General features: G+C 30.0%; 5 protein-coding genes and 1 pseudogene across 6 annotated transcripts; all 6 read right to left on the reverse strand.

The window, feature by feature from the left end:
- Positions 1-295: 295 nt before the first annotated feature.
- Positions 296-3,847, reverse strand: LOC139810239 (chymotrypsin-1-like). Of its 2 annotated transcripts, none has more exons than XM_071773632.1 (5): positions 3,764-3,847; positions 1,398-1,548; positions 1,009-1,252; positions 678-812; positions 296-524 (listed from the first exon to the last, which is right to left on the reverse strand). In XM_071773632.1, exons 1-5 carry the CDS (start codon positions 3,813-3,815, stop codon positions 381-383), a joined length of 726 nt encoding a protein of 241 aa, XP_071629733.1. In that variant the 5' UTR covers positions 3,816-3,847; the 3' UTR covers positions 296-380. The 2 variants fall into 2 exon arrangements, with proteins under 2 accessions (XP_071629733.1, XP_071629732.1); XM_071773631.1 differs by lacking the exon at positions 3,764-3,847 and adding an exon at positions 2,165-2,327.
- A 1,437-nt stretch (positions 3,848-5,284) lies between these two features.
- On the reverse strand, positions 5,285-6,976 carry LOC139809941 (chymotrypsin-1-like). Its single transcript, XM_071773239.1, has 5 exons — positions 6,840-6,976; positions 6,552-6,702; positions 6,115-6,370; positions 5,770-5,907; positions 5,285-5,527 (listed from the first exon to the last, which is right to left on the reverse strand). The coding sequence occupies exons 1-5, from the start codon at positions 6,889-6,891 to the stop codon at positions 5,384-5,386; spliced, it is 741 nt and encodes a 246-aa protein (XP_071629340.1). The 5' UTR covers positions 6,892-6,976; the 3' UTR covers positions 5,285-5,383.
- A 1,493-nt stretch (positions 6,977-8,469) lies between these two features.
- On the reverse strand, positions 8,470-11,847 carry LOC139809945 (chymotrypsin-1-like). Its single transcript, XM_071773244.1, has 5 exons — positions 11,796-11,847; positions 10,598-10,748; positions 10,056-10,323; positions 9,123-9,257; positions 8,470-8,726 (listed from the first exon to the last, which is right to left on the reverse strand). The coding sequence occupies exons 1-5, from the start codon at positions 11,845-11,847 to the stop codon at positions 8,583-8,585; spliced, it is 750 nt and encodes a 249-aa protein (XP_071629345.1). The 3' UTR covers positions 8,470-8,582.
- Positions 11,848-13,662: 1,815 nt separating this feature from the next.
- LOC139809539 (chymotrypsin-1-like) lies at positions 13,663-17,541 on the reverse strand (annotated as a pseudogene).
- An 878-nt stretch (positions 17,542-18,419) lies between these two features.
- LOC139809944 (chymotrypsin-1-like) lies at positions 18,420-21,195 on the reverse strand. Its single transcript, XM_071773243.1, has 5 exons — positions 21,144-21,195; positions 20,456-20,606; positions 20,046-20,307; positions 18,960-19,106; positions 18,420-18,563 (listed from the first exon to the last, which is right to left on the reverse strand). The coding sequence occupies exons 1-5, from the start codon at positions 21,193-21,195 to the stop codon at positions 18,420-18,422; spliced, it is 756 nt and encodes a 251-aa protein (XP_071629344.1).
- A 1,020-nt stretch (positions 21,196-22,215) lies between these two features.
- Positions 22,216-26,024, reverse strand: LOC139809943 (chymotrypsin-1-like). The gene is made up of 5 exons (XM_071773242.1): positions 25,884-26,024; positions 25,072-25,222; positions 24,004-24,265; positions 22,921-23,058; positions 22,216-22,523 (listed from the first exon to the last, which is right to left on the reverse strand). Exons 1-5 carry the CDS (start codon positions 25,969-25,971, stop codon positions 22,380-22,382), a joined length of 783 nt encoding a protein of 260 aa, XP_071629343.1. The 5' UTR covers positions 25,972-26,024; the 3' UTR covers positions 22,216-22,379.
- Positions 26,025-26,331: the final 307 nt, after the last annotated feature.

Genomic DNA, 26,331 nt, shown 5'->3' on the forward strand with positions numbered 1-26,331 from the left:
TTTATTTTATCTTTTTTCTCACCGGATCTCTTTTCATTTATATTTCAAAGGATTTTTTATTGCTACATTTGTCAAATGCATGTATAACAATATCACGTAAACTTATGAATTTTGCGCTAACTAATTAATATGATATTGTTTATTGTAAGATAACAAACAAGAATACCTATTAGCTTTTACATAGAAAAAAATTAAACCAATTGATTTGTTATCATTTTGTTACTTGCATTTATTTAACTGATGGAAAAAGCAACAGGAAATACATATAACAGGAAGTAATATAATTTTTCAGAAATAATTTGCTCAAAATACATATATTAGTAATTAAATTATAAATTATGTAAAACAAAGTGGTATGTTAATAAATTAAATGATATTTTTTAATTCCTTAAATGTCCATTGATCCATGATACGAAACTGGATACTCTTGTGTAAACATCTGGATATCCAAGAGCGCAGGGATTACCGAAGGAGACAATTCCAATTTGAACTCCATTAGCTACTAAAGGGCTACCCTGATCACCCTGAAATAAAGATGCGATTATTAATAACAAAATGTTAATATTATAAATAACGATAAATTGTTTACTATTGCAAATTGTTGCTATAATAATTTCAGCATTAAGCTATAATTAAAATCGGCATTTGTTTTATAATATTAATAATTGACAGTTTACGTAGCACGCTCCTTCTCCTTCACTTGTCAAAGTACAAAGTTGAGTATTTTTTACAGCCCATAGTCTTCGGCACTTTTCCTGGGGATAAACTCTCAACTCAATTTCTTGCAAGTTATTTGAAATCTCTCTATCATTCTAAAAAGAATAAATACGTATTTGGACATTCGAAAGAAATGACGAACAATAAATAATAATTATTACATATCTTCTCACTTGTTACTTTCAATTTGTTATATCATATATAAAAAGAAAATAATAAGTTTGTCTAAAAGAAGTCCCTTATTATTAGACATCGAACTATAAAATTCCGATATCACGAGTTTGATATTACCTTTTTTCCCCATCCGGATAACGTGCACGACTTGCCGTCGAGATTCTCATCGCTTGTCATAAGATTTATCGGTTGCACTAGCGTGCTGTATGTCAGAGGAGTTTTAAGATGAACTAAGGCGATGTCATTACCGGTTAAATGATTAACGTGGATGCTAACACTGGCTACGTCATAAGCAGCTCCTGTTATATTCAAAAAGTTTGTGCCAACATGGACCTTTAGATTATTTACCCGATTTTCCAACCTAACAATAAAAAAAGAACATATAAGTATGTATATACAGTAGTCTTACATATTATGCATATTTGATATATTAAAAGACTAGTTTTAGAGTTATATTTCACTAACGAGATATTGAAATAGGTTCAGAATGCCTAAATGTAACATACCCTGCGACACAACTTGCTGCGGTTAATATGTTATAATTATTGAGGATAGATCCACCGCATTTATACACGCCGTAATATCTCAATGAAACTTGATACGGAAATTTGCCGATAGGAGCATCCTTTCCACCGATGATATAAGGTGATGGAGCTCCTTATGGACAAAAATTAATTAATCATGTTAATATACGCCGAAATTAATATTTGTTACATTACTACATACACTTTTAACAATAACAATAAAACATTGTGTCAGTTTTACGGCTAAGTGAGCCGTAATATGCTCAGGAAAGTTACAGATTTATTTAGAATAAATATTTTTTATTGAACAAAAATTTTATTGTTTACGCCATATTAATTTTTAACGTTAAAGTTACACATTATTTAGAGAATACAGAGATACGTATGTATTGTTGTATATCCGTTTACATAATTAATTAATTGAAGACTGAAGTTATTGATATTTGAAATTTAAGATGTAAGAAGTACTATTTTTTTATATAATTAATTATTTTTAGAAGTATTATATATGTATGTTTATATCTATATATTAGATATACGTACAGAAATGTTTACACAAACTATAAATGCTATAAGACGGATATTTATGCTATTACTGATAATTTTGCTTATGTAAAGAAAGTAATTATTTTATACTATCTATATGTATTATTAGAAAGACACGTAGTTGTACCTCTCTCTATATCTATCTCTATATCTGTTTTTTTATTATGGTAAAATATTTATTATAATAATTTATGAATTCGTACCTTGAATGGCGTATGCCAGAGCGATAAATACGAGACAAACTAACGCACGCATCTTTGCAGATTTAATGTCTGGGACTGTAGCGAATAGATGTGATACGCAATAATTTATATATATTTCTGAAGTAGTTAAAATAAAAATCTTTATCATGTGTTTGTGACACTTTTCTGAATTTTTCTCAACGCGATATCGTGCTACAGAATATTGATATTTACAGTTTACATTATGCATTTCTTAGAAAAATTGGAATTTCCGTTGGTTTATCTGGTGATAGTATCATGGTCAACTTGCTCTTATCGCTTATTATATCTGATATTCGAGTCTACGATATAATCGATAGATTGCGTGTCACATGCTTAGAAAGTCAACGTGAATCTTGTAATATAAAGAGATACAAATCTGTCTGCCCATAAATAAATGAGATAAATTGGTTTTCTCTCAAATATAACACAGGATATATTTGCAATGTATTGCCGCGCACATAACTAAACTGCAGACTTTTAATATTATTTAAAAAAATTTATTAGAAACATTTTTCTAATCAGCAGCTCATATCGATTAATTAAAAGCTATTTGCAATTATAAATGGAACTTTATGCGGATATTTATTATATTATTTATTTACTAAGGCTATGAGAAAGTAAAAAAAATTGTTTTTCGAAAATCGGAAGAGAACCCCAAAAACGGTCTTATTGACCTTTGTTCTTTATCTGTAAATATTTAACTTTATGCATTATATACATTCTGCAACTGATTAAAATTTATATAATCTTCTTCTCTTATTCCCTTTTCGGTAATTATGCAGAGATATGGAGCCATTCACGATTTCAATAATTTTGAGATATGTTATCATCACCCTAAGTAACCGTCAAAGGGTTTAGGCGACCATTGTTTGTTAAAAAGTTATTAACAAAAAAAGTTTAAGAAATATAACAGTTTGTGTCAGTGCGCTAAGGGAAGTGTATAGACAATGCACATGTAAGTGGATTGTACGGTTCGAGTTTTTAACTTTCCACACGAACCGAGGTCCACCTCTGCTTGCAGGAGGGAGGAGACGGTAGCCCCTCTCCCGCCTACATGTGTACTGTCAAATAAATAATTATATATAATATTAATATAAGTACACTGCCGTTCAAAAGTTTGGAAGCACTACTTTTTTAAGAAAAACAGTGCTAATAGATATCTCCAAAGAAAAAGGTTATATGAGAAGCTGTACTGTCTGTTTTAATTTCAACTCAGTATTATTTGTTTCTAATTATATTTTCCAGGGAAGTATTTTATTTAAAGATTTTACAGAGTAAACATGCTATGCGCTACTGTTCTGTTGTAAAGAAAGAATAAGTTTTCATTGTTTAAGTCTAATCATTGTTATTTTCATATTTATTAGCACCACTGTTTTGTTTTTCTTAAAAAAGTAGTGCTTCCAAACTTTTGAACAGTAGTGTGTGTGTTATCAGAAAGACGCAGTTGTCTCTCTCTCTCTCTCTCTCTCTCTCTCTCTATATATATATATATATATATATATATATATATATATATATATATCTGTATTTCACTGTGTTTGTTTATTAAAATATTTAGAATAATTTATGAATTCGTACCTTGAATGGCGTATGCCAAAGCGATAAATACAAGACAAGCTAACACACGCATGTTTAATTGCAGATTTGTTGCCTGGGGCTGAAGCGAATAGATGCATTTATATAGGTTTCTGAAGTAGTTGAAATGAAGATATAAATCACGTGTTGTGACGCTTTTCTGATTTTTTTTCAACGCGGTATCATACGATAAAGTAATTGTTATTTATAATTTACATTATGCACTTATACATATATTGATAAAAATGATAGTTTTAATTATATTTGCACTGTTATAACTTTTCTCAGAACAATTGGGATTTCCGTTCGTTTATCTAGTGATGGTCTTATGGTCAATTTACTCTTATCGATCACGATATATGACATTAGAATCTGTGATATATCATCAATAGATTGCGTGTCACATGCTTAGAAGTCAACGTGAATCTTACAAAGAGAATCTTGTAAAAGAGCTACAAAACCGTCTGGCCGGAATCGAATAGATTTATAGATAACAAGATAACAAATAAGAAAAGAAATTTTATTTGTGAATACATAAGAAATACATCTTTAATAGAATCTCGAATAGAAGTTATTTGCATGTTAAGAGAATAAATATTGTATTTAATGGGTATTGTACTAAACATTTGACTGCCATGTCATCCATGTTTGGATGTTGCATGAATTTTTGAAATGGTCCTGTAAACTTCTGAAAATATACATAATTTAATATATAAACATACATATACTTCTGGAAGTAGTTAATTATATATTATATAATATTTCTTACACAAATGTCACACACCATTAACTTTAATCGCAAATTAATTAATAATGTAAATGGATTTAGAAAAACACTTACATCCTCTAATGTATTTTAACGTAAGAAAGTAATATAACTTAAATGATGAAATTTTTATAAATTAAAAGATTTCTATTTTAAATAAATCTGTAACTTTCCTGGACCAATTTGTGGGTAACGGTTTTATTTATCTAAATAGGCATGATTTTACTAAGTATTTATAAAGATATAAAGAGAAACAGTAAAATATTATTGAAACAATATATAATATACTAGGTTTAGTGATTACTAGAATGAGACTAAAAATGAGATTTCAAATATGAGATAATATCGATTATGCAATAATATTTAGAGTGAATAAGTGTCATTTTAATCAGAGATATAGTTCGGAATTTTATTATACAATTGACAGTGAAATTTATTTGTAAATATTTAACTTTATGCATTATTATGTCCATTCTAAAACTGACTAAGGTTTATAATATCTTCTATATTATTCCCTCTTCTATCGAACTTTTTTTTATTTATATTTCGAAGGATTTTTTTTTGCTAAGTTCGTCAAATGCATTAATAATATATCACGTAGATTTCTGAATTTTGCGATAACGTAAATAATATAATATAATTTTATCACAGATGAGAACAGCAAACGAAAACATTAGTTTCTACGTACAATAATAAAAACAATTAATTTGTTATTTGCATTGGTATATTTAACTGATAAAAAAAAAGCAATACAGGAATTACATTTTGCAGAAATAATTTTGTTCAAATCACATTAGTAATTAAATTATAAATGTTGTAAGATATAATGTCGTTCTAATAAACATATTATACATCTTCTAATTTTTTAAATTTGCATTGATCCATGATACGAAACTGGATACTCTTGTGTAAACATCTGGATATCCAAGAGCGCAGGGATTACCGAAGGAGACGATTCCAATTTGAACTCCATTAGCTACTAAAGGTCCACCAGAATCACCCTAAAATAAAGATGCAATTATTAATAATAAAACATTAATATTATAAATAAAAATAAATTGTTTACTATTGCAAATTATTGCTATAATTATTTCAGTGTTAAGATATAATTGTAACATATAATTGGCACATATTTTTATTGCCTTCAATATCTATAACTTTTTATATTATTAATGTTCTTTTAGTACTGTATAAATAACGTATATATTAATTTGTTTTATTATATTAATAAATAAAAGCTTACATGGCACGCGCCTTCTCCTGATTTAGTCAAAGTGCAGATATGGGTATTTTTCACTCTTTGTTGTACTCTCGCGCATTCTTTCTGCGGATAAACTACCAACTCAATTTCTTGCAAGTTATTCGGTGTATTTCCACCAACCTAGAAAGAATAAATGCGAATTTAGATAAATGAGACTCGCAGTAAATGACAAACAATAAATGATTATTACCGAATCTTCTCACTCTTGTTACACATTTCTAACTTGTTATATATCATATAAAGAGAAAAAACATTTTGTTTTAAAAAGAATGTCTTATTCTTAGATATGTGTAACTAGAAAATTCTGTATCATAAGTTCAATATTACCCTTGTAGTTCCCCATCCGGATAACGTGCACGGCTTGCCTTCGACATTACTATCGTTTGTTGAAAGCTTTATCGGTTGCACTAGCGTATTGTATTTGATAGGAGTTTTAAGGTGGATTAAACCGACATCATTAATGAGCAAATAATCATCGTAGTCTTTGTTGACACTAACACTCGCTACGTCATATACAGCGCCTGATACGTTCAAGAAGTTTGTGCCGGCATGAACCTTTAGAAGATTCACTTGATTTTCCAATCTAACGATAAAAAAACCATATAAGTATATGTATATAAGTATATGTATATATAAGTATATGTATATATATATATATTATGCTTAGTCTTACATATTATGTCCATTTGATGTATTCAAAGACTAATTTTAGAGTTATATTTTACTAATAAGATATTGACATATGTTTAGAATGTGTAACATACCCTGCGACACAATGTGCTGCGGTTAATATGTTATAATTATCGAGGATAGATCCACCGCATCTATGTGAGCCGCCATATTTCAATGAAATTTGATACGGAAACTTGCCAATGGGAGCATCTTTACCGCCGACGATACGAGGAGATGGAGCTCCTTATTAACAAAAATATATTAATTATAGTATATTATTACACGCGCAAAATAATATATCTGTTACATTACTACATACACTTTCAACCATAACAGTAAAACATTGTGTCAACTTTATAATGTTTACAATAATTTCTTACCTTGAGTGGCGAATGCCAGAGCAATAAATACAAGACAAGCTAACGCACGCATGTTTAATTGCAGATTTGTTGCCTGGGGCTGAATAGATGGGAGCGAATAGATGCATTTATATACGTTTCTGAAGTAGTTGAAATAAAGATATAAATCACGTGTTGTGACGCTTTCTGAATTTTTTTCAACGCGGTATCATACGATAAAGTAATTGTTATTTATAGTTTACATTATGCACTTACATAGATTGATAAAAATGATAGTTTTAATTAAATTTGCACTGTTATAATTTTTCTCAGAACAATTGGGATTTCCGTTCGTTTATCTAGTGATGGTCTCATGGTCAATTTACTCTTATCGATCACGATATCTGACATTAGAATCTGTGATATATCATCAATAGATTGCGTGTCACATGCTTAGAAGTCAACGTGAATCTTACAAAGAGAATCTTGTAAAAAGCTACAAATGCGTATGGCCGAGAGAATCGAGTAGATTTACAAGTAACAAATAAGAACAGAAATTTTATTTGTGAATAAGAAATAAATTTTTTACAAAATCTCGGATAAAAGTTATTTGAATATTAAGAGAATAAATGTCGTATTTAATGGATATTGTATTAAATACTTTTACTGCCATCTTATTTGAGTGTCGCGTGAATTTCTGCAAGGGTCTCGTAAACTTCCGAAAATATTGCTTTACTTAATTTAATGTATAATCATACAAACTGGACTAATTAATTATATATTAATTACATATAAAATATAAAACATAGTATTTCTTCCATAAATGATAATGCATCAATAACGTTGGTTGCGAATTAATGAATTATGTACCTAAACGGATTTAGAAGAAAACATACATCTCCTCACATTCTCTAATAAATACGTGTATTTTAACGTTAGAAATTGATGTGACGTGAACGATAAAACTTTTGCTAAACAAGAGATTTTTATTGTAAATAAATCTTTGACTTTTCCTAACTATTTTATGGATCACAATTATTTTATTTATTTAAATAGGAATGATTGTACTAACTATATTTATAAAAATAAAAAGAGGAACAATAAAATATTATCAAAACATAATATGTTAGATTTGTTTAAAAACAGATATTCAATTTTTATTTTTCTGTTTACATATAATTATCTCAATTGCAAAAAGAGCTCTATTATTTCGGTTTGTGACTGAGAGTCTTTATTCTATTCAATTTTGACTTATGTTATTAGATATATACATTCAATAATAGAAATAATGTATTACGTATTTTATTTATAACGTTATAATATACCTTAATATGTAAAAAGTATTTTAATTTTTATTTATTTCTTTAGTACAGTTTATTTTATTATTTAACTCTAGATATTTTATAAACAGTCGCGCACTTCTCAATATACGGTCTCTCAGAGTTCACGTCAAAATCAGTTTGACAGTAAAAGTATTAAATCAGATTTTATTTAATTAATGTTTTATATTCAAATAATTACAGCATTTAAACCATCACATTTATGTTTAGACTAATACAAGAAGCGCAGATAAAAATTATTTACACAATCAGTCATTATCAAATAATTATATCAAGTCGTTTTTCGCATACACAATTGCAGTTATTATTTATCATATATTAACCTTGTTAAACATTTCATAACAAAACGTATTGAATATACATGGGATAAATGTATATATAAAAGAATATTAATATATTTAAATAATAACGTGTGTGTATATAAGATATATTTTGTTTTATCCTCTTATTCAACACTGTTTCTTCGGATCCAAGTAGTGAAAGAGGATACTCTAGTGAATACGTCGGGAGCTCCACGAGCGCATGGTGCGCCAAAGGAGACAACACCGATCTGAACACCTCTAGCAACGAGAGGACCACCGGAATCACCCTAAAAATTTAACAAAAACGACGATTAGTTATTTGCTAAGTTAATATTTCATTTAATTTACTTCACTCGTCATATTTATAATTATTGTCATAATTATTAAGCAAAAGATATTGCTTGTTCCAGTTCTAAATTTCAAAAATGTCTATTTTGATTATATTTAATCTTAAATAAATATATTGAATAAATATTTTTAAAATTAATAATTTTATCGTATTGTAAATAAATTTGAAATATAACATTCAATTTAGATATTTCTTGGTGCTTATAATCTGTATTAGAATCTAAAATCTCTATGTATTTGCATCACTAATATAAATAATGGGGTACGCGTACTTTTTTTATCTATACTTATACAGCGATATTTAAGATAATAAAATTGTTAAATCCAATACTTACGTGGCACGCGCCTTCGCCTGCTCTCGTAAGCGTACAAATGTGAGAAGAGAGTACGTTCAAGTTTGTCCCGTGCCATGTTTGTCTGCATTTGGCTTGACTGTGAACGCTCAACTCGATCTCTTGTAAATTGTTAGGGTGATCATTAAGCTAAAATTAAAGAAAATATTACCTATGAATTCACGTGCTAATAAAGAATTTTTTTAAACATAACGTTATACAGTAAAACATTTTATGTTAAATTTAACACATTTTACATGTCCCAGTTTATCCACTGTAATTTTTATATTAATTTAACAGCAGGCAAATATATGAATAAATAACACAAGTAATATGTGAAAAATTAAGACAAAATTGTAACACACGCTATTTGGAGAAGTTTATAATTAACATATTTATAATGTTAAATTTAATTAAAATAAAATTTTATTGTTTCTTCTCTTTTTCTTACAGAAAACAGAAGACGATATCTCTTTATAATATATAACGTAAAACATGTCGCTTTATCAGATGAAAATTCTTATAGAGAAATAAGTAATATAACTTAGGTGGTCATTTTAACATATAAAATGTTAGCAAAAATTCGTGCATATAAATTGTGTTATTTTAACTCTTAGAAACAGTGAATATTTATATTAATATTAATATTAACACCAAGTGAAATTTTACAAGATGAGCAGACTGCGTAATATAATCTTTTTTCTTTTATGTAAATAATTTCAAGAACTTTTTCTATTCATTGTGGACTATGTTTAATCATAACACAGAAATAGAGTAATTATTTCTTATTGTTAGTATCAAGATCAAGAGAATACAATTTTAAAACAGAAACTTTTATATTTTGCTCAACTTTATAAATAAAATTTGATAAATATTAGATAAAAACGAAGCTGATGCTTTCATTGCAAGCTGCTTTCAAAATAATTTCTGTTTGATGCTTACCGAGGTTGTTCCCCATCCGGATAAAGTGCAGCTGGTACCCTCGGGAGCAATGTTGCTAGTTGCAAGCGGTATGGGCTGTATATATTGGGTATATTCGATAGGAGTTGTCAGAATAAGTACGCCGATGTCATTGGACGATTCCATAAAATTAAAATTACTGTGAGGGATGGCTTGTTTAACTCTGTACGCGGAACCACTCTCGTTTAACAGATTTGTGCCAGCGTGAACAGTTAAATTTTTCAGAGCGCCAGGGGTCCTGAATCTGTTAAAGAGACAAATTTTGGTCGATTACTTTTTGCTTTTCACCTTTTCAGATAGTTTTAAACACCTTTCTTTTATGAAATAAAAAGAATTTCATTTTATTCATGTGTGCATGTATAAGGCTGCGGTCCACTTGACGCTACAAATGCTTCGAAGCATTCCTCTTCTCTTTTCTTTCAATGAAGAAAGAAGGAGAAGAAGAACGTTCCAAAGCATTTGTAGTATCAAGTGGACCACAACCTAAATAATATAAAACAATAGAATAAGGAACATACCTTGCTATACAATGAGCAGCGGTGAGAATAGTATACCTATTGATGATGGATCCGCCGCAGAAATGCCTTCCGTCCTTTCTCAGAGATATTTGATATGGGAACTTGCCGGGCGGAGCATCGCTTCCACCGACAATATGAATGTTTGGGTAGCCTATATAAGAAGGTGCAATAAAACAGAATGTACAAACCAAATGTTAGACACAATTAGTTTTTTTGGCTTTTAATGACATAATTAATTACGGTTATTATAATAGTCTATTTTATTTATAAATTGTTACTATTAATAAATATATACTATGCGATACTACATTTTTGTTAGAGTTTGAGAAATGTTTATACATCACAATTATGTATAACTAGCTGCCCCGGCCAACTTCGTACCGCCTAACAGTAATGAATGTAGTGATAAGACACGCAAATAGTCCCTCCTCTCCCCCTCCTCCCCTTTCCCCCTCCCCCCCCCTCTCCCTCCTTTCTCCCTCTCTCTCTCCCTCTCTCCCCCCCCTCCTCTCCCTCCTCTCCCCCTCTCCCCCTCTCTTTCTCTTTCTCTCCCCTCCTTCTCTCTCTCTCCTCTCTCCCTCTCTCTCTCCCCCTCTCTTTCTCTCTTTCTCTCCCTCTCTCTCTCCCCCTCTCTTTCTCTCTCTCTTCCTCCTCCCTCTCTCCCTCTCTCCCTCCCTCTATGTATTTGGATATCTTTCTAAATTAATTTTTTTTTTTACATGAATTTTTCCGATATTTTATTAGTTATTCTGCTATTCCGGAAAATTCTACCCCTATTTCATATACTTGTGGTAAAAATTCGGCCCAGCCGTTCTTGAGTTATAAATGGTGTAACTAACCCGACTTTGTTTTATATATATAGATATATTTTTATCTTAAATTATTATTATAAAAAATGTGATTAAAAATATTATTTGATGATTATTATCTTAAAATAATCCACTTCTATGCTATTCTACGTATTTCTATTTCTTTTGACACATACATAATGAAAACATTATTAATTATTTTATTACAGAATTATTAATAAAAAATTAATTAAAAAATAATAATAAATTTTCTATAAAGTAACGTATACATTTTTGCGGTTTTAATTTTGTCATTAAATATTCAAAGTGTAGCTTCGTTATTTTAATTCGTAGTTCGTAAAAATTAAATAAAACCATAATCAAAATGTATCATATTTATTCTCGCTTACCATAAGCGGCTACCCCTAAGCAGGCGACTATCAAGACAAAGAACGCGTGCATATTGAAAGCGTGGCACTGGTAATAATGAAACTCCATCGCACGTTTATATAGGCCGTTTTGAGTACTTCACCAGAAGAACGCACTTTGGAATGTATATGTGTGTGTGATGTAAAATGAAATCTATTTAATCTGACAGATTTAATCATTAAATTCCATCGAAATAATTTCGATAACTTATGCTAAGCCATTAAACGTGAGATCAAACTATGTGTCTACGGACATCTCTATCGTCTAGTAAAAAATTTATTTCGAAATCTTTATCTGAAATACGTGATGCAATCGATATGATGATTTCAAAATTGCGGTGCACTTCATCGAGCTATTTTAGAAGCGGAAATTAAAATTTATTGATAATGTATGGAATTCGTGTATCTATTGCGCTACAATTTCACGATAATTGATGAAATTATCAGAAAATCACTTATTAAAGCAATGTGAGTTATAAATGATTGGTAAACTGTGTTAAAATTGAAAATAAATATGTATATTACATATAAAATATAATATATATTTAATCTTTAGAAGACAAACAGGGGGTTTTTTTATGACTTTTAAAAATTTTTACTTATAACTTTTATGTTTAAAATTTAGCTAAAAATGCAAACAAATTCATAAGGATTTTGTAAGAAAAAAATTTTTATTTATGATGTTTATGCATACATTTAGTATAATGTTGTTTTGTATGATTTATTTCGAAGTAAGGTACAACACACAGAGGCATATCGCACTCACGACACACTTTGGTCTTCGACGAATACCTTTTTTTTTTGAACATACTGTACTACGCATTGGCCATTCTCATTTGTTTTCCTTAGATTCCCGGAATTACGGAACACAGCGACTCAAAAAACCCTTATATATATGATATTTTAGCGCATAAATAGTTTGAAACCTATAAATAGGCTTCCCGTTCTTTAAAAATTAATATATCATTTCACTTTTTAATAATTAATTACTTTAATATGTTTTTTGATAACATATTCAAAATTTAGATTGCATTCCATTGATACATATGTTTTTCTTACACATTGTAATGTCAAGCATTATTTATGGACTACGTCTGAGAATTCAGTATTTTTGAGAATTTTCCAACACGCTTTTTGGCTCGTTCAGCAACAGGAATATTACAATAAACTAATTGTAAGTACGTCAACTCACATATAAAATAGCAGCGCGTATAAAAAGAATTTTTTTATTAATAATTTTCAGGAATATATTATTTAAATTTTTTTAGAAATGTTCTATTTAATATAGCATATTCTTTTTAAATTTTTATTTATATATAGTTATATATTATATATATAATTTTTTATATTAATTATTTACACCTTAAAAATATTTATTGCAGTTTTGTATAGTCTTACATATTATTCGACAAGTTATTATTGATATATACTTTTTGCTACATTTTTTTTTAAATAAAAATTTTATAAAGACAATTATCTTTAGGTTTTTATTGCATTACGCGTTATAAGTTAATTAAAATTTCTTCTAAAGAATGTGTTATTTTATATCTTTATTGGTATTAGAGGTATAATAGATATTAAAAACAAAACAGGGATTTTATAATACACTATATATTCTTTCGGATTATATAAGTTTGATTGTATTAACGCAATTTGTATCTGTACACGAAAGAATATAAATTAATTCCAATAAAAACGTACTTTAATGCAAGAAAAAAGTGACTTATTCTTTCTTCTAGTACTATCCCATAAATTGTAATAATAGATGAAAGGATAAAATAATAAAAATATTTAACCTATATCAAATTTATATCACATGTGAATATTTTATTTGAAATTTATTCGGCATATATTATACAATACAAATATAGTAACACAATACAAAAGCATTAAATTTTATTTAATTGTTAATCAACGTCAAACATATGCTCCTTGATCCAGTCTTGGTACGCGGACACTTTAACAAACGTATCGGGTTCTCCTAAAACACGCATGGAACCACGAAGGATGCAATTCCAATTTGAACGCCTTTGGCGAGAAGAGCGCTACCTGAGTCATCCTGCAACATTATTTAAAATTATTATAAGCAAACTGATTAATTTACAATTATTTTCCTTTCCCAATAAATATAAACCATACATTTATTTGAAGGTAGTAGTAAACCTATGTATCAAACACGAAACATTTATTGTTATCGACTAACAATTAGAAAAATATGGTTAGTGGGGTGCGGAATTCGATTGCGGAATCCCTGAGCGTTTTCCTTAACAAATCGAGACACTTGGACTATATTAATCGTCACATTTTAAGTGAGTTCAAGTATTATAAAACATTTTTAAAAAATAACAGCGATGTCTTTGTCACGAGAGCCGATAAAGGACAGACAACAGTAATCATGGACAGAGACGATTACATTAATAGAATGACTAATATACTTGACGACGTATCAACGTACAAACAATTAACGAAAGACCCGATTAAACAATTGACACAAAGTCTTAATCAGTTAGTAAAATCTTGGCTAGACAATGACATCGTTGATAAATCGACATACTACCTGAAATGCACCAATGGAAACCTCCCACGGTGTTACGGGCTGCCAAAGATTCATAAAACAAGGTTTCCTCTGAGAATTATTGTCTCCGCGGTCGAAAGTCCGATGTATAACATCGCCAGTTTTCTACATTCCATTCTACACGAATGTATTCACAGACCGAAATCGTACATTAAGGACAGTTGGACATTTGTTAAGAAGGTTAAAGAACGAAATATTAATGACGATCAAATTATGATCTCATTAAATGTATCCTCACTTTTCACCAATATCCCGAAACAGCTAGTACTTAAAGCCATTGAAAAGAGATGGCATGAAATCTCACCAAATACGAACTTCACTTTAGCTCAGTTCCTCCACGCCATCAATTTAGTGCTTGACTCTACTAGTTTTAGTTTCAATGGGAAATTTTATGAACAAACCTTTGGCAGCCCGATGGGTTCTCCACTGTCACCAATCAGCGCGGATATAGTGATGAATGATCTGGAGACTCACTGTTTGCACTCTCTTAATTTTGTCATCTCGGTTTTCTGCGGATATGTTGACGATATCTTCGTCATAATTCCCAGATCGAAACTAAACGAAGTTCTGGACGCATTTAACAATTACCATCCGCGCCTTAAATTCACGTATGAAACGGAATCAGATAATTTACTCCCGTTCCTTGACACTGTCGTCATTAGGGAGGGTGGTCACCTTCTTACGAACTGGTATAGAAAACCTACGTTCTCAGGGCGTTATATCAATTATTTCTCAAACCACCCAGTACAATATAAATTTAATACAATAACCAGCTTAGTAGACCGAGCGATCTTACTGTCGGGTAGACGTTTCCATGAAACCAACATCTGTTTGGTAAGAGAAATCCTTATAAATAACTCATTTCTTACTGAAATTATTGATAAAAGAATTAAGGCTCGACTTAAGACACTCAAGAGTACGGTGGAAAGAGTTGACGCGTCACAGAACATGTTCGATATCAGAAGATGCATTACCATACGTGAAGGGCTTAGGCGAGGATATCCGACGCATTTTTAAGACAGTCCATCTCGACACCTTATATACCATCCCGAAAAAACTGGATGGTGTCATAGGAAGCGGTAAGGACAGGCTCAGCAAAGAAAAAACTACTGAGTTAGTATACAAGATAGATTGCGGCGATTGCGATGCAACATATATAGGGCAAACGTCACTTAATGACACGAGTTAATGAACACCAAAACATTAAAAAACATGATAGCAATCACTTGGTCGTTAGCAAACATCGTGTAATGTTAGGCCATAATTTTAAATGGTCCGAAACTAATATCATCCACAGAGAAAAAAAAACACGAAAAAGAGAGAGATTGCAGAAATGTTTTTAATTAAAAAACACTCCAATACGATCAATTTGAAAAAGGATACAGAAAATTTAAACCCTATATATGATAAAGTCATTTCGTCGTTATAGGCATCACGTGAGCATCACATGTACAATAACAACCTAATGTATTCGTTAAAACCGTGAAAACGATCAGTACGTCTTGAAACTCCGAACTCCGACATGTGATCACGCTTTTTGTCGGCGCTCCTTCGATAATGTATTGCTCCGTATATCTAAGCGACAGTGTTGCATCGCGGGGGGTGCAATCGTCTCACTGTACTCATTCTCGTTTGTCACCAACTTACACACGTAAAGTATAGGTTTCAGAACACACATTTTTTACTTGTTAACCCTTTGTTGGTTCGGTTGCATTGACTTGACCATTGTTCTTATAGTGACTTGTCTTTATGACTATTTCGGGTAAAATTTTCAAAGATACGGACGTGTGGGTTTGTGACATGGATTAATAGGTATCGCTTTTCGTTAATTTATTAAATCAGTATTAAAATTGTATCTCTTCGACTAAATTAAATTTATTCTGAATTGTTTGTCAGTTAGATGCTTGAAAAGGGCCCAATCCAAGGGTCAAAACGTCGCAGCGTTTTGTATACATTGCCAATCGTTAGTCGATAATAATAAATGTTTCGTGCTTGATACTCATTGGCGGAATAAACAATTATTTCTTTTAAACCTATGTATCTTACATAGCACACTCCCTCGCCGACTTTTGTGAGAGTGCAGACGTCACGGTTGTCAGTTATTCTCCAAGACACCAGCTTACATTTCTCGTGGGAGTAAACTTTCAGAGTGATCTCTTGTAAGGTGTTGGGTGTAGGTCCGTTAAGCTAAAAGGATATTTCATGTTAATAAGTAAACATTTCGATATCATAATTAAACATGGCAACGACGCGATAAAAGTCAAGACTGACCATATGTGACTAATACATGGCTATCAAATACGGCTATCATATTACGGCTAATATAAAATTTTTTGGAATCTTCGAAAAAATACAAAAAAAAAAGAAAACTGACTATTATATGAGATTACTGAATAGTAACAATCGTGCAATTTCACCTATGAGCATTACGATTTATATACTATTATACCCACATATATTAACATACAACAACACGTCATTCATATATATCATTAAAGATTCAAAGAGGCTTAAAAGGATTATGACTAATTGGTACAGAACACTGTATCGTAGAGAGAAACGTTAATCAAGTTTTTTATCAACCTACTGATATTTTGTTTGGTGAAATATTTAGATTGTGTGTCTTAATCCTAATTCTTAGGTAATATTAAATATTTCAATAAAAATTTACTGAAGTTCTGCCCCAACCAGATACAGCGCAAGGGAGACCTGCGACAGCGATATCTTTTTGTGCAGCGGAATGGGTTTTGCAACGTCAGTGTATACACGATGTCCTGGTTTAATCGAACGAGACCGACGTCGTGATTAAGTTTGTAATCGTCAAAACCAGGATGCCATGTCACGCTCTCCGCTTGATAAGCATCACCCGTCTCGTTTAAGTAAATAGTGCCCGCATAAACCTTTTACTGCTATGCCATCTTATTTGAGTGTCGCGTGAATTTCTGCAAAAGTCCCATAAACTTCTGAAAATATTGCTTTACTTAATTTAATATATAATACAAACTTCTGGAATAATTAATTATATATTAATTATATATAAAATTTAAAACACAGTATTTCTTCCATAAATGATAACGCATCAATAACTTTGGTCGCGAGTTAATGAATTATGTACCTAAACGGATCTAGAAGAAAACATACATCTCCCCACATTCTCTAAATACGTGTATTAATTAACGTTAGAAATTGATGTGACGTGAACAATAAAATTTTTGCTAAACAAGAGATTTCTATTGTAAATAAATATCTGTTTGACTTTTCGTAACTATTTTATGGATCACAATTATTTTATTTATTTAAATAGGAATGATTCTACTAACTATATATATAAAGATATAAAGAGGAACAATAAAATATTATTAAAACATAATATGCTGGATTTGTTTAAAAACATATATTGGTTTTTATTTTTCTGTTTACATCTAATTATCTCAATTGCAAAAAGAGATCTATTATTTCGGTTTGGGAGTGAGAGTTTTTATTCTATTCAATTTTGACTTAAGTTATTAGATATATACATTCAATAATAGAAATAATGTATTACGTATTTTATTTATAACATTATAATATACCTTAATATGTAAAAAGTATTTTTATTTTTATTTATTTTTTTAGTATGGTTTATTTTACCATTTAACTCTAGATATTTTATAAACAGTCGCGCACTCCTCAATATACGGTCTTTCAGAGTTCACGTCAAAATCAATTTGACAGTAAAAGTATTAAATCAGATTTTATTTAATTAATGTTTATATTCAAATAATTACAGCATTTAAACAAGCACATTTATGTTTAGACTAATACAGAATTCGCGGATAAAAATTATTTACACAATCAGTTATTATCAAACAATTATATCAAGTCGTTTTTCGCATACACAATCGCAGTTATTATTTATCATATATTAAACTTGTTAAACATTTCATAACAAAACGTATTGAATATACATGGGATAAATGTATATATAAAAGAATATTAATATATTTAAATAATAACGTGTGCGTATATAAGATATATTTTGTTTTATCCTCTTATTCAACACTGTTTCTTCGGATCCAAGTAGTGAAAGAGGATACTCTAGTGAATACGTCGGGAGCTCCACGAGCGCATGGTGCGCCAAAGGAGACAACACCGATCTGAACACCTCTAGCAACGAGAGGGCCACCGGAATCACCCTAAAAATTTAACAAAAACAACGATTAGTTATTTGCTAAATTAATATTTCATTTAATTTACTTCACTCGTCATATTTATAATTATTGTCATAATTATTAAGCAAAAGATACTGCTTGTTCCAGTTCTAAATTTCAAAAATGTTTATTTTGATTATATTTAATCTTAAATAAATAGATTGAATAAATATTTTCAAAATTAATAATTTTATCGTATTGTAAATAAATTTGAAATATAACATTCAATTTAGATATTTCTTGGTGCTTATAATCTGTATTAGAATCTAAAATCTCTATGTATTTGCATCACTAAAATAAATAATGGGGTACGCGTACTTTTCTCGTCTATATTTATGCAGCGATATTTAAGATAATAAAATTGTTAAATCCAATACTTACGTGGCACGCGCCTTCACCTGCTTTCGTAAGCGTACAAATGTGAGAAGAGAGTATGTTGAAGTTCCCGTGCCATGTTTGTCTGCATTTGGGTTGACTGTGAACGCTCAACTCGATCTCTTGTAAATTGTTAGGGACGCGACCATTAAGCTAAGATTAAAGAAAATATTACCTATGAATTCACGCGCTAATAATAAAGAATTTTTTTAAACATAACGTTATACGATATGTTAAATTTAACACATTTTCCAGTTTATCTACTGTAATTTTTATAATAATTTAACATAAGGCAAATATGTAAATAAATAACACAAGTAATATGTGAAGAATTAAGACAAAATTGTAACACACGCTATTTAGAGAGGTTTATGTTAAATTAACATATTTATAATGTTAAATTTAATTAAAATAAAATTTTATTGTTTCTTTTCTTTTTCTTACAGAAAACAGAAGACGATATTTCTTTATAATATATAACGTAAAACATGTCGCTTTATCAGATGAAAATTCTTATAGAGAAATAAGTAACATAACTTAGGTGGTCATTTTAACATATAAAATGTCAGCAAAAATTCGTGCATTTACATATAAATTGTGTTATTTTAACTCTTAAAAACAGTAAATATTAATATTATGTTAACACCAAGTGTAAGTTAAAAATTTAACACAAAAATTTTTACACGGGTAGAAATCCATTCAAATACAAAATGTTTTTTACCGTGCAGTCTTGTGTGCGCGCGCGCGCGCGCGCGCGCGTGTGTGTGTATTACATTTTTATATAAATTTGAGAAAAATTAAGAATTTGAAATTTTACAAGATGAGCAGACTGCGCAATTGTATAATCTTTTTTTTTTATGTAAATAATTTCAAGAACTTTTTCTATTCATTGTGGATTATGTTTAATCACAACACAGAAATATAGTAATTAATGTAATTATTTCTTATTGTTAGTATCAAGGAAATACAATTTTAAAACAGAAACTTTTATATTTTGCTAAAGTTTGTAAATAAAATTTGATAAATATTAGATAAAGACGAAGCTGCTTTCATTGCAAGCCGCTTTCAAAATAATTTCTGTTTGATGCTTACCGAGGTTCTTCCCCATCCGGATAAAGTGCAGCTGGTACCCTCGGGAGCAACATCGCTAGTTGCAAGCGGTATGGGTTGTATATATTGGGTGTATTCGATGGGAGTTGTCAGAATAAGTACGCCGATGTCATTGGACAATCCAATAGAATCAAAATTACTGTGAGAGATGGCTTGTTTTACTCTGTAAACGGAACCACTCTCGCTTAACAGATTTGTGCCAGCGTGAACAGTTAAACTTCTCAGAGCGCCAGGGTTCTTGTAGCTGTTAAAGAGACAAATTTTGGTCAATTACTTTCGCTTTTCACCTTTTCAGATAGTTTTAAACATCTTTCTTTTGCGAATAAAAAGAATTTTATTCTATTCATGTGTGCATGTATAAGTAATATAAAACAATAGAATGAGGAACATACCTTGCTATACAATGAGCTGCGGTGAGAATAGTATACTGATTGATGATGGATCCGCCGCAGGAATGCTTTCCGTTCTTTCTCAGAGATACTTGATATGGGAACTTGCCGGGCGGAGCATCGCTACCACCAACAATATGAATGTTTGGGTAGCCTATATAAGAAGGTGCAATAAAACAGAATGTACAAATCAGATTTTTGACACAATTTGTTTTTTTGGCTTTTAATGACATAATTAATTACGGTTATTATAATAGTCTATTCTATTTATAAATTGTTATTATTAATAAATATATACTATGCGATACTACATTTTTGTTAGAGTTTGAGAAATGTTACACATCACAATTGTGTATAATGTATTTTTATATTAAATTGTTATAAAAAATGTGATCTTATTAAAAATATTGTTTTATGATTATTATCTTAAAATAATCCACTTCTATGCTATTCTACGTATGTCTATTCTTTTTGACACATACAAAATTAAAACATAATTAATTATTTTATTAAAAAATTATTAATAAAAAATTAATTAAAAAATAATAAATTTTTTATAAAGTAACGTATACATGTTGCGGTTTTAATTTTGTCATTAAAGATTCAAAGTGTAGCTTTGTTATTTTAATTCGTAGCTCGTAAAAATTAAATAAAACCATAATCAAAATGTATCATGTTTATTCTCTCTTACCATAAGCGGCTACCGCTAAGCAGACGACTATCAAAACAAAGAACGCGTGCATATTGAAAGCGTGGCACTGGTAACAATGCAACTCCAGCGTACGTTTATATAGGCCGTTTTGAGTACTTCACCAGAAAAACGTACTTTAAAATGTATATATGTGTGTGACGTAAAAATGAAATCTATTTAATTTGACAGATTTAATCATTAAATTCCATCGAAATAATTTCGATAACTTATGCTAAGCGATTAAACGTAAGATCAAATTGTGTGTCTGCAGAGATCGCTATCGTCTGGTGAAAATTTTATTTCGAAATCTTTATCTGAAATACGTGATGCAATCGATATGATGATTTCAAAATTGCGTTGCACTTCATCGAGTTATTTTAGAAGCGGAAATTAAAATTTATTGATAATGTATATGGAATTTGTGTATCAATTGCGCTACATTTTCATGATAATTGATGAAATTATCAGAAAATCACTTATTAAAGCTAGCAAATAAGTTGTGAGTTATAAATGATTGGTAAACTGTGTTAAAATTGAAAATAAATATGTATATAACATATAAATATATAATATATATATTTAATCTTTAGAAGACGGACAGGGGTTTTTTTTATGACTTTTTATAATTTTTACTTATAACTTTTACATTTGAAATTTATAGCTAAAAAATGCAAACAAATTTATATATAAGGACTTTGTAAGAAAAAAATTTGTATTTATGATGTCTATGCATACATTTAGTATAATGTTGTTTTGTATGATTTATTTCGAAGTAAGGTACAACACACAGAGGCATATCGCACCCACGACACACTTTGGTCTTGACGATACCTTTTAACTCTAGATATTTTATAAACAGTTGCGCACTTCTCAATATTCGGTCTCTCAGAGTTCATGTCAAAATCAGTTTAACAGTAAAAGTATTAAATCAAATTTTATTTAATTAATGTTTATATTCAAATAATTACAGCATTTAAACAAACACATTAGGTTTAGACTAATACAAGAATTTAAGCGCAGATAAAAATTATTTACACAATCAGTCATTATCAAACAATTATATCAAGTCGTTTTTCGCATACACAATTGCAGTTATTATTTATCATATATTAAACTTGTTAAACATTTCATAACAAAACGTATTGAATATACATGAAATAAATGTATATATAAAAGAATATTAATATATTTAAATAATAACGTGTGTGTATATAAGATATATTTTGTTTTATCCTCTTATTCAACACTGTTTCTTCGGATCCAAGTAGTGAAAGAGGATACTCTAGTGAATACGTCGGGAGATCCACGAGCGCATGGTAGGCCAAAGGAGACAACACCGATCTGAACACCTCTAGCAACGAGAGGACCACCGGAATCACCCTAAAAATTTAATAAAAACGACGATTAGTTATTTGCTAAGTTAATATTTAATTTAATTTAATTTACTCGTCATATTTGTAAATTACTGTCATAATTATTAAGCAAAAGATATTGCTTGTTCCAGTTCTAAATTTTGTAGATGTCTATTTTTATTATATTTAATTTTAAATAAATAGATTGAATAAATATTTTCAAAATTAATAATTTTATCGTATTGTAAATAAATTTGAAATATAACATTCAATTTAGATATTTTTTGGTGCTTATAATCTGTATTAGAATCTAAAATCTCTATGTGTTTGCATCACTAAAATAAATAATGGGGTACGCGTACTTTTCTCGTCTATATTTATGCAGCGATATTTAAGATAATAAAATTGTTAAATCCAATACTTACGTGGCACGCGCCTTCGCCTGCTCTCGTAAGCGTACAAATGTGAGAAGAGAGTACGTTCCGGTGCCTTTGTCTGCATTTGGCTTGACTGTGAACGCTCAACTCGATCTCTTGTAAATTGTTAGGGACGCGACCATTAAGCTAAGATTAAAAAAAATATTACCTATGAATTCACGTGCTCATGAAGAATTTTTTAAAACATAACGTTATACAGTAAAACATTTTATGTTAAATTTAACACATTTTACATGTCACAGTTTATTCATTGTAATTTTTATATTAATTTAACAGAAGGCAAATATGTGAATAAATAACACAAGTAATATGTGAAAAATTGAGACAAAATTGTAACACATGCTATCTGGAGAAGTTTAAGTTAAATTAACATATTTATAATGTTAATTAAAATTTAATTAAAATAAAATGTTATTTTTTTTCTCTTTTTCTTACAGAAAACAGAAGACGATATCTCTTTATAATATATAACGTAAAACATGTCGCTTTATCAGATGAAAATTCTCATAGAGAAAAGAGTAACATAACTTAAGTGGTCATTTTAACATATAAAATGTCAGCAAAAATTTGTGCATTTACATATAAATTGTGCTATTTTAACTCTTAGAAACAGTGAATATTAATATTATGTTAACACCAAGTGTATGTTAAAAATTTAACACAAAATTTCTACACTGGTAGAAATTTATTCAAATACAAAATGTTTTTTACCGTGCAGTTTTGTGTGTGCGCGCGCGCGCGCATGTGTGTGTATGTGTATTACATTTTTATATAAATTTGAGAAAAAGTAAGAATTTGAAATTTTACAAGATGAGCAGACTGCGTAATATAATATTTTTTCTTTTATGTAAATAATTTCAAGAACTTTTTCTATTTATTGTGGATTATGTTTAATCATAACACAGAAATAGAGTAATTATTTCTTATTGTTAGTATCAAGGAAATACAATTTTAAAACATAAATTTTTATATTTTGTTAAACTTTATAAATAAAATGTGATAAATATTATGTAAAGACAAAGCTGCTTTCATTACAAGCTGCTTTCAAAATAATTTCTGTTTGATGCTTACCGAGGTTCTTCCCCATCCGGATAAAGTGCAGGTGGTACCCTCGGGAGCAACGTCGCTAGTTGCAAGCGGTATGGGTTGTATATATTGGGTGTATTCGATAGGAGTTGTCAGAATAAGTACGCCGATGTCATTGGACAATCCAATAGAATCAAAATTACTGTGAGAGATGGCTTGTTTTACTCTGTAAACGGAACCACTCTCGCTTAACAGATTTGTGCCAGCGTGAACAGTTAAACTTCTCAGAGCGCCAGGGTTCCTGTAGCTGTTAAAGAGATAAATTTTGGTCGATTACTTTTCGCTTTTCACCTTTTCAGATAGTTTTAAACATCTTTCTTTTACGAATAAAAAGAATTTTATTCTATTCATGTGTGCATGTATAAGGCTGCGGTCCACTTGACGCTACAAATGCTGCGAAGCATTCCTCTTCTCTTTTCTTTCAATAAAGATAGAAGGAGAAGAAGAACGCTCCAAAGCATTTGTAGCGTCAAGTGGACCGCAGCTGAACTTAACGTAACGGAACGCGACGAGACGCGAAGTAACGTGAAACCTAAACACATTGTTTTTTGATACTTCACGTCACGTTACGTAAAGTCAATCGTAATCAGCCGCATATAAAAACAATGTGTTTATATGCATATAAAAACAATGTGTCCCGTCGCGTTCCGTTACGAAGTTCATCGTAATTCAGCCTTAAGGTGATCCTAAAGCCGTGATTCTAGCCGGTTTTTTTCGGTTTTTTTCTTAGCACTAATCTTTTAATTGGCTTTATAGAAATGCAAAATTCTTGTCTAGAATTAAAGTACGCATCAAAATCTAGGTCATGGTGGTCGAATTTATATCGAAAACGAAAAAAAATTAATATTTTTTGTTATACGTGACGACCACCACATATAAATTCGACCACCATGACCTAGATTTTGATGCGTACTTTAATTCTAGACAAGAATTTTGCATTTCTATAAAGCCAATTAAAAGATTAGTGCTAAGAAAAAAACCGAAAAAAACCGGCTAGAATCACGGCTTTAGGATCACCTTAAATAATATAAAACAAGAGAATAAGGAACATACCTTGTTATACAATGAGCAGCGGTGAGAATAGTATACTTATTGATGATGGATCCGCCGCAGGAATGCCTTCCGTTCTTTCTCAGAGATACTTGATATGGGAACTTGCCGGGCGGAGCATCGCTTCCACCAACAATATGAATGTTTGGGTAGCCTATATAAGAAGGTGCAATAAAACAGAATATATAAATCAGATGTTAGACACAATTTGTTTTTTTGCCTTTAATTAATTACGGTTATTATAATAGTCTATTTTATTTATAAATTGTTACTATTAATAAATATATACTATGCATACTACATTTTTGTTAGAGTTTGAGAAATGTGTACACATCACAATTGTATACAATTTATTTTTATATTAAATTATTATAAAAAATGTGATTTTATTATTATTTGATAATTATTATCTTAAAATAATCCATTTCTATGCTATTCTACGTATTTCTATTCTTTTTGACACATACAAAATTAAAACATAATTAATTATTTTATTAAAGAATTATTAATAAAAAATTAATTAAAAAATAATAATAAATTTTCTACAAAGTAACGTATACATTTTGCGGTTTTAATTTTGTCATTTAAGATTCAAAGTGTAGCTTCGTTATTTTAATTCGTAGCTCGTAAAAATTAAATAAAACCATAATCAAAATGTATCATGTTTAAGCCCCTTGCACAATAGGCGATAGCGATAGCGATAGCGACAGCGACAAAGTTGCCGACAAAGGTATAGCTTTGTCGGGAACCTTGTCGTTGTCGCTATAATCGCTATCGCTATTGCCTATTGTGCAAGGGGCTTTATTCTCGCTTACCATAAGCGGCTACCGCCAAGCAGGCGACTATCAAGACAAAGAACGCGTGCATATTGAAAGCGTGGCACTGGTAATAATGAAACTCCATCGCACGTTTATATAGGCCGTTTTGAGTACTTCACCAGAAGAACATACTTTGGAATGTATATGTGTGTGACGTAAAAATGAAATCTATTTAATCTGACAGATTTAATCATTAAATTCCATCGAAATAATTTCGATAACTTATGCTAAGCGATTAAACGTGAGATCGAACTGTGTGTCTACGAAGATCGCTATCGTCTGGTGAAAAATTTATTTCGAAATCTTTATCTGAAATGCGTGATGCAATCGATATGATGATTTCAAAATTGCGGTGCACTTCATCGAGCTATTTTAGAAGCGGAAATTAAAATTTTTTGATAATGTATGGAATTCGTGTATCTATTGCGCTACAATTTTCTGATAA

The sequence above is a fragment of the Temnothorax longispinosus genome, chromosome 3 (genome assembly GCF_030848805.1).
Source record: "Temnothorax longispinosus isolate EJ_2023e chromosome 3, Tlon_JGU_v1, whole genome shotgun sequence".
Lineage (NCBI taxonomy): Eukaryota > Metazoa > Arthropoda > Insecta > Hymenoptera > Formicidae > Temnothorax > Temnothorax longispinosus.

Excerpts from the sequence above, each read along its gene's own strand:
- LOC139809943 (XM_071773242.1), bottom strand. The coding sequence starts at position 25,971 with ATGGAGTTTCATTATTACCAGTGCCACGCTTTCAATATGCACGCGTTC. Across the intron at positions 25,223-25,883 it reads CTTGGCGGTAGCCGCTTATG|GCTACCCAAACATTCATATT; the intron begins GTAAGCGAGAAT and ends CTTCTTATATAG. Across the intron at positions 24,266-25,071 it reads GCTGCTCATTGTATAACAAG|CTACAGGAACCCTGGCGCTC; the intron begins GTATGTTCCTTA and ends TCTCTTTAACAG.
- LOC139809944 (XM_071773243.1), bottom strand. The coding sequence starts at position 21,195 with ATGCACGCGTTCTTTGTTTTGATAGTCGTCTGCTTAGCGGTAGCCGCT. Across the intron at positions 20,607-21,143 it reads CTTAGCGGTAGCCGCTTATG|GCTACCCAAACATTCATATT; the intron begins GTAAGAGAGAAT and ends CTTCTTATATAG. Across the intron at positions 18,564-18,959 it reads CAGGTGAAGGCGCGTGCCAC|GGTGATTCCGGTGGCCCTCT; the intron begins GTAAGTATTGGA and ends TTAAATTTTTAG.
- LOC139809941 (XM_071773239.1), bottom strand. The coding sequence starts at position 6,891 with ATGCGTGCGTTAGCTTGTCTTGTATTTATTGCTCTGGCATTCGCCACT. Across the intron at positions 6,371-6,551 it reads GCAGCACATTGTGTCGCAGG|ATTGGAAAATCAAGTGAATC; the intron begins GTATGTTACACA and ends TTTTATCGTTAG. Across the intron at positions 5,908-6,114 it reads CCGGATGGGGAACTACAAGG|GTTGGTGGAAATACACCGAA; the intron begins GTAATATTGAAC and ends TATTCTTTCTAG.
- LOC139809945 (XM_071773244.1), bottom strand. The coding sequence starts at position 11,847 with ATGCACGCGTTCTTTGTCTTGATAGTCGCCTGCTTAGGGGTAGCCGCT. Across the intron at positions 10,324-10,597 it reads GCTGCTCATTGTATAGCAAG|ATTCAGGACCCCTGGCGCTC; the intron begins GTATGTTCCTTA and ends TCTCTTTAACAG. Across the intron at positions 8,727-9,122 it reads CAGGCGAAGGCGCGTGCCAC|GGTGATTCCGGTGGTCCTCT; the intron begins GTAAGTATTGGA and ends TTAAATTTTTAG.
- LOC139810239 (XM_071773631.1), bottom strand. The coding sequence starts at position 2,312 with ATGATAAAGATTTTTATTTTAACTACTTCAGAAATATATATAAATTAT. Across the intron at positions 1,549-2,164 it reads TCTGGCATACGCCATTCAAG|GAGCTCCATCACCTTATATC; the intron begins GTACGAATTCAT and ends TTTGTCCATAAG. Across the intron at positions 1,253-1,397 it reads GCAGCAAGTTGTGTCGCAGG|GTTGGAAAATCGGGTAAATA; the intron begins GTATGTTACATT and ends TTTTATTGTTAG.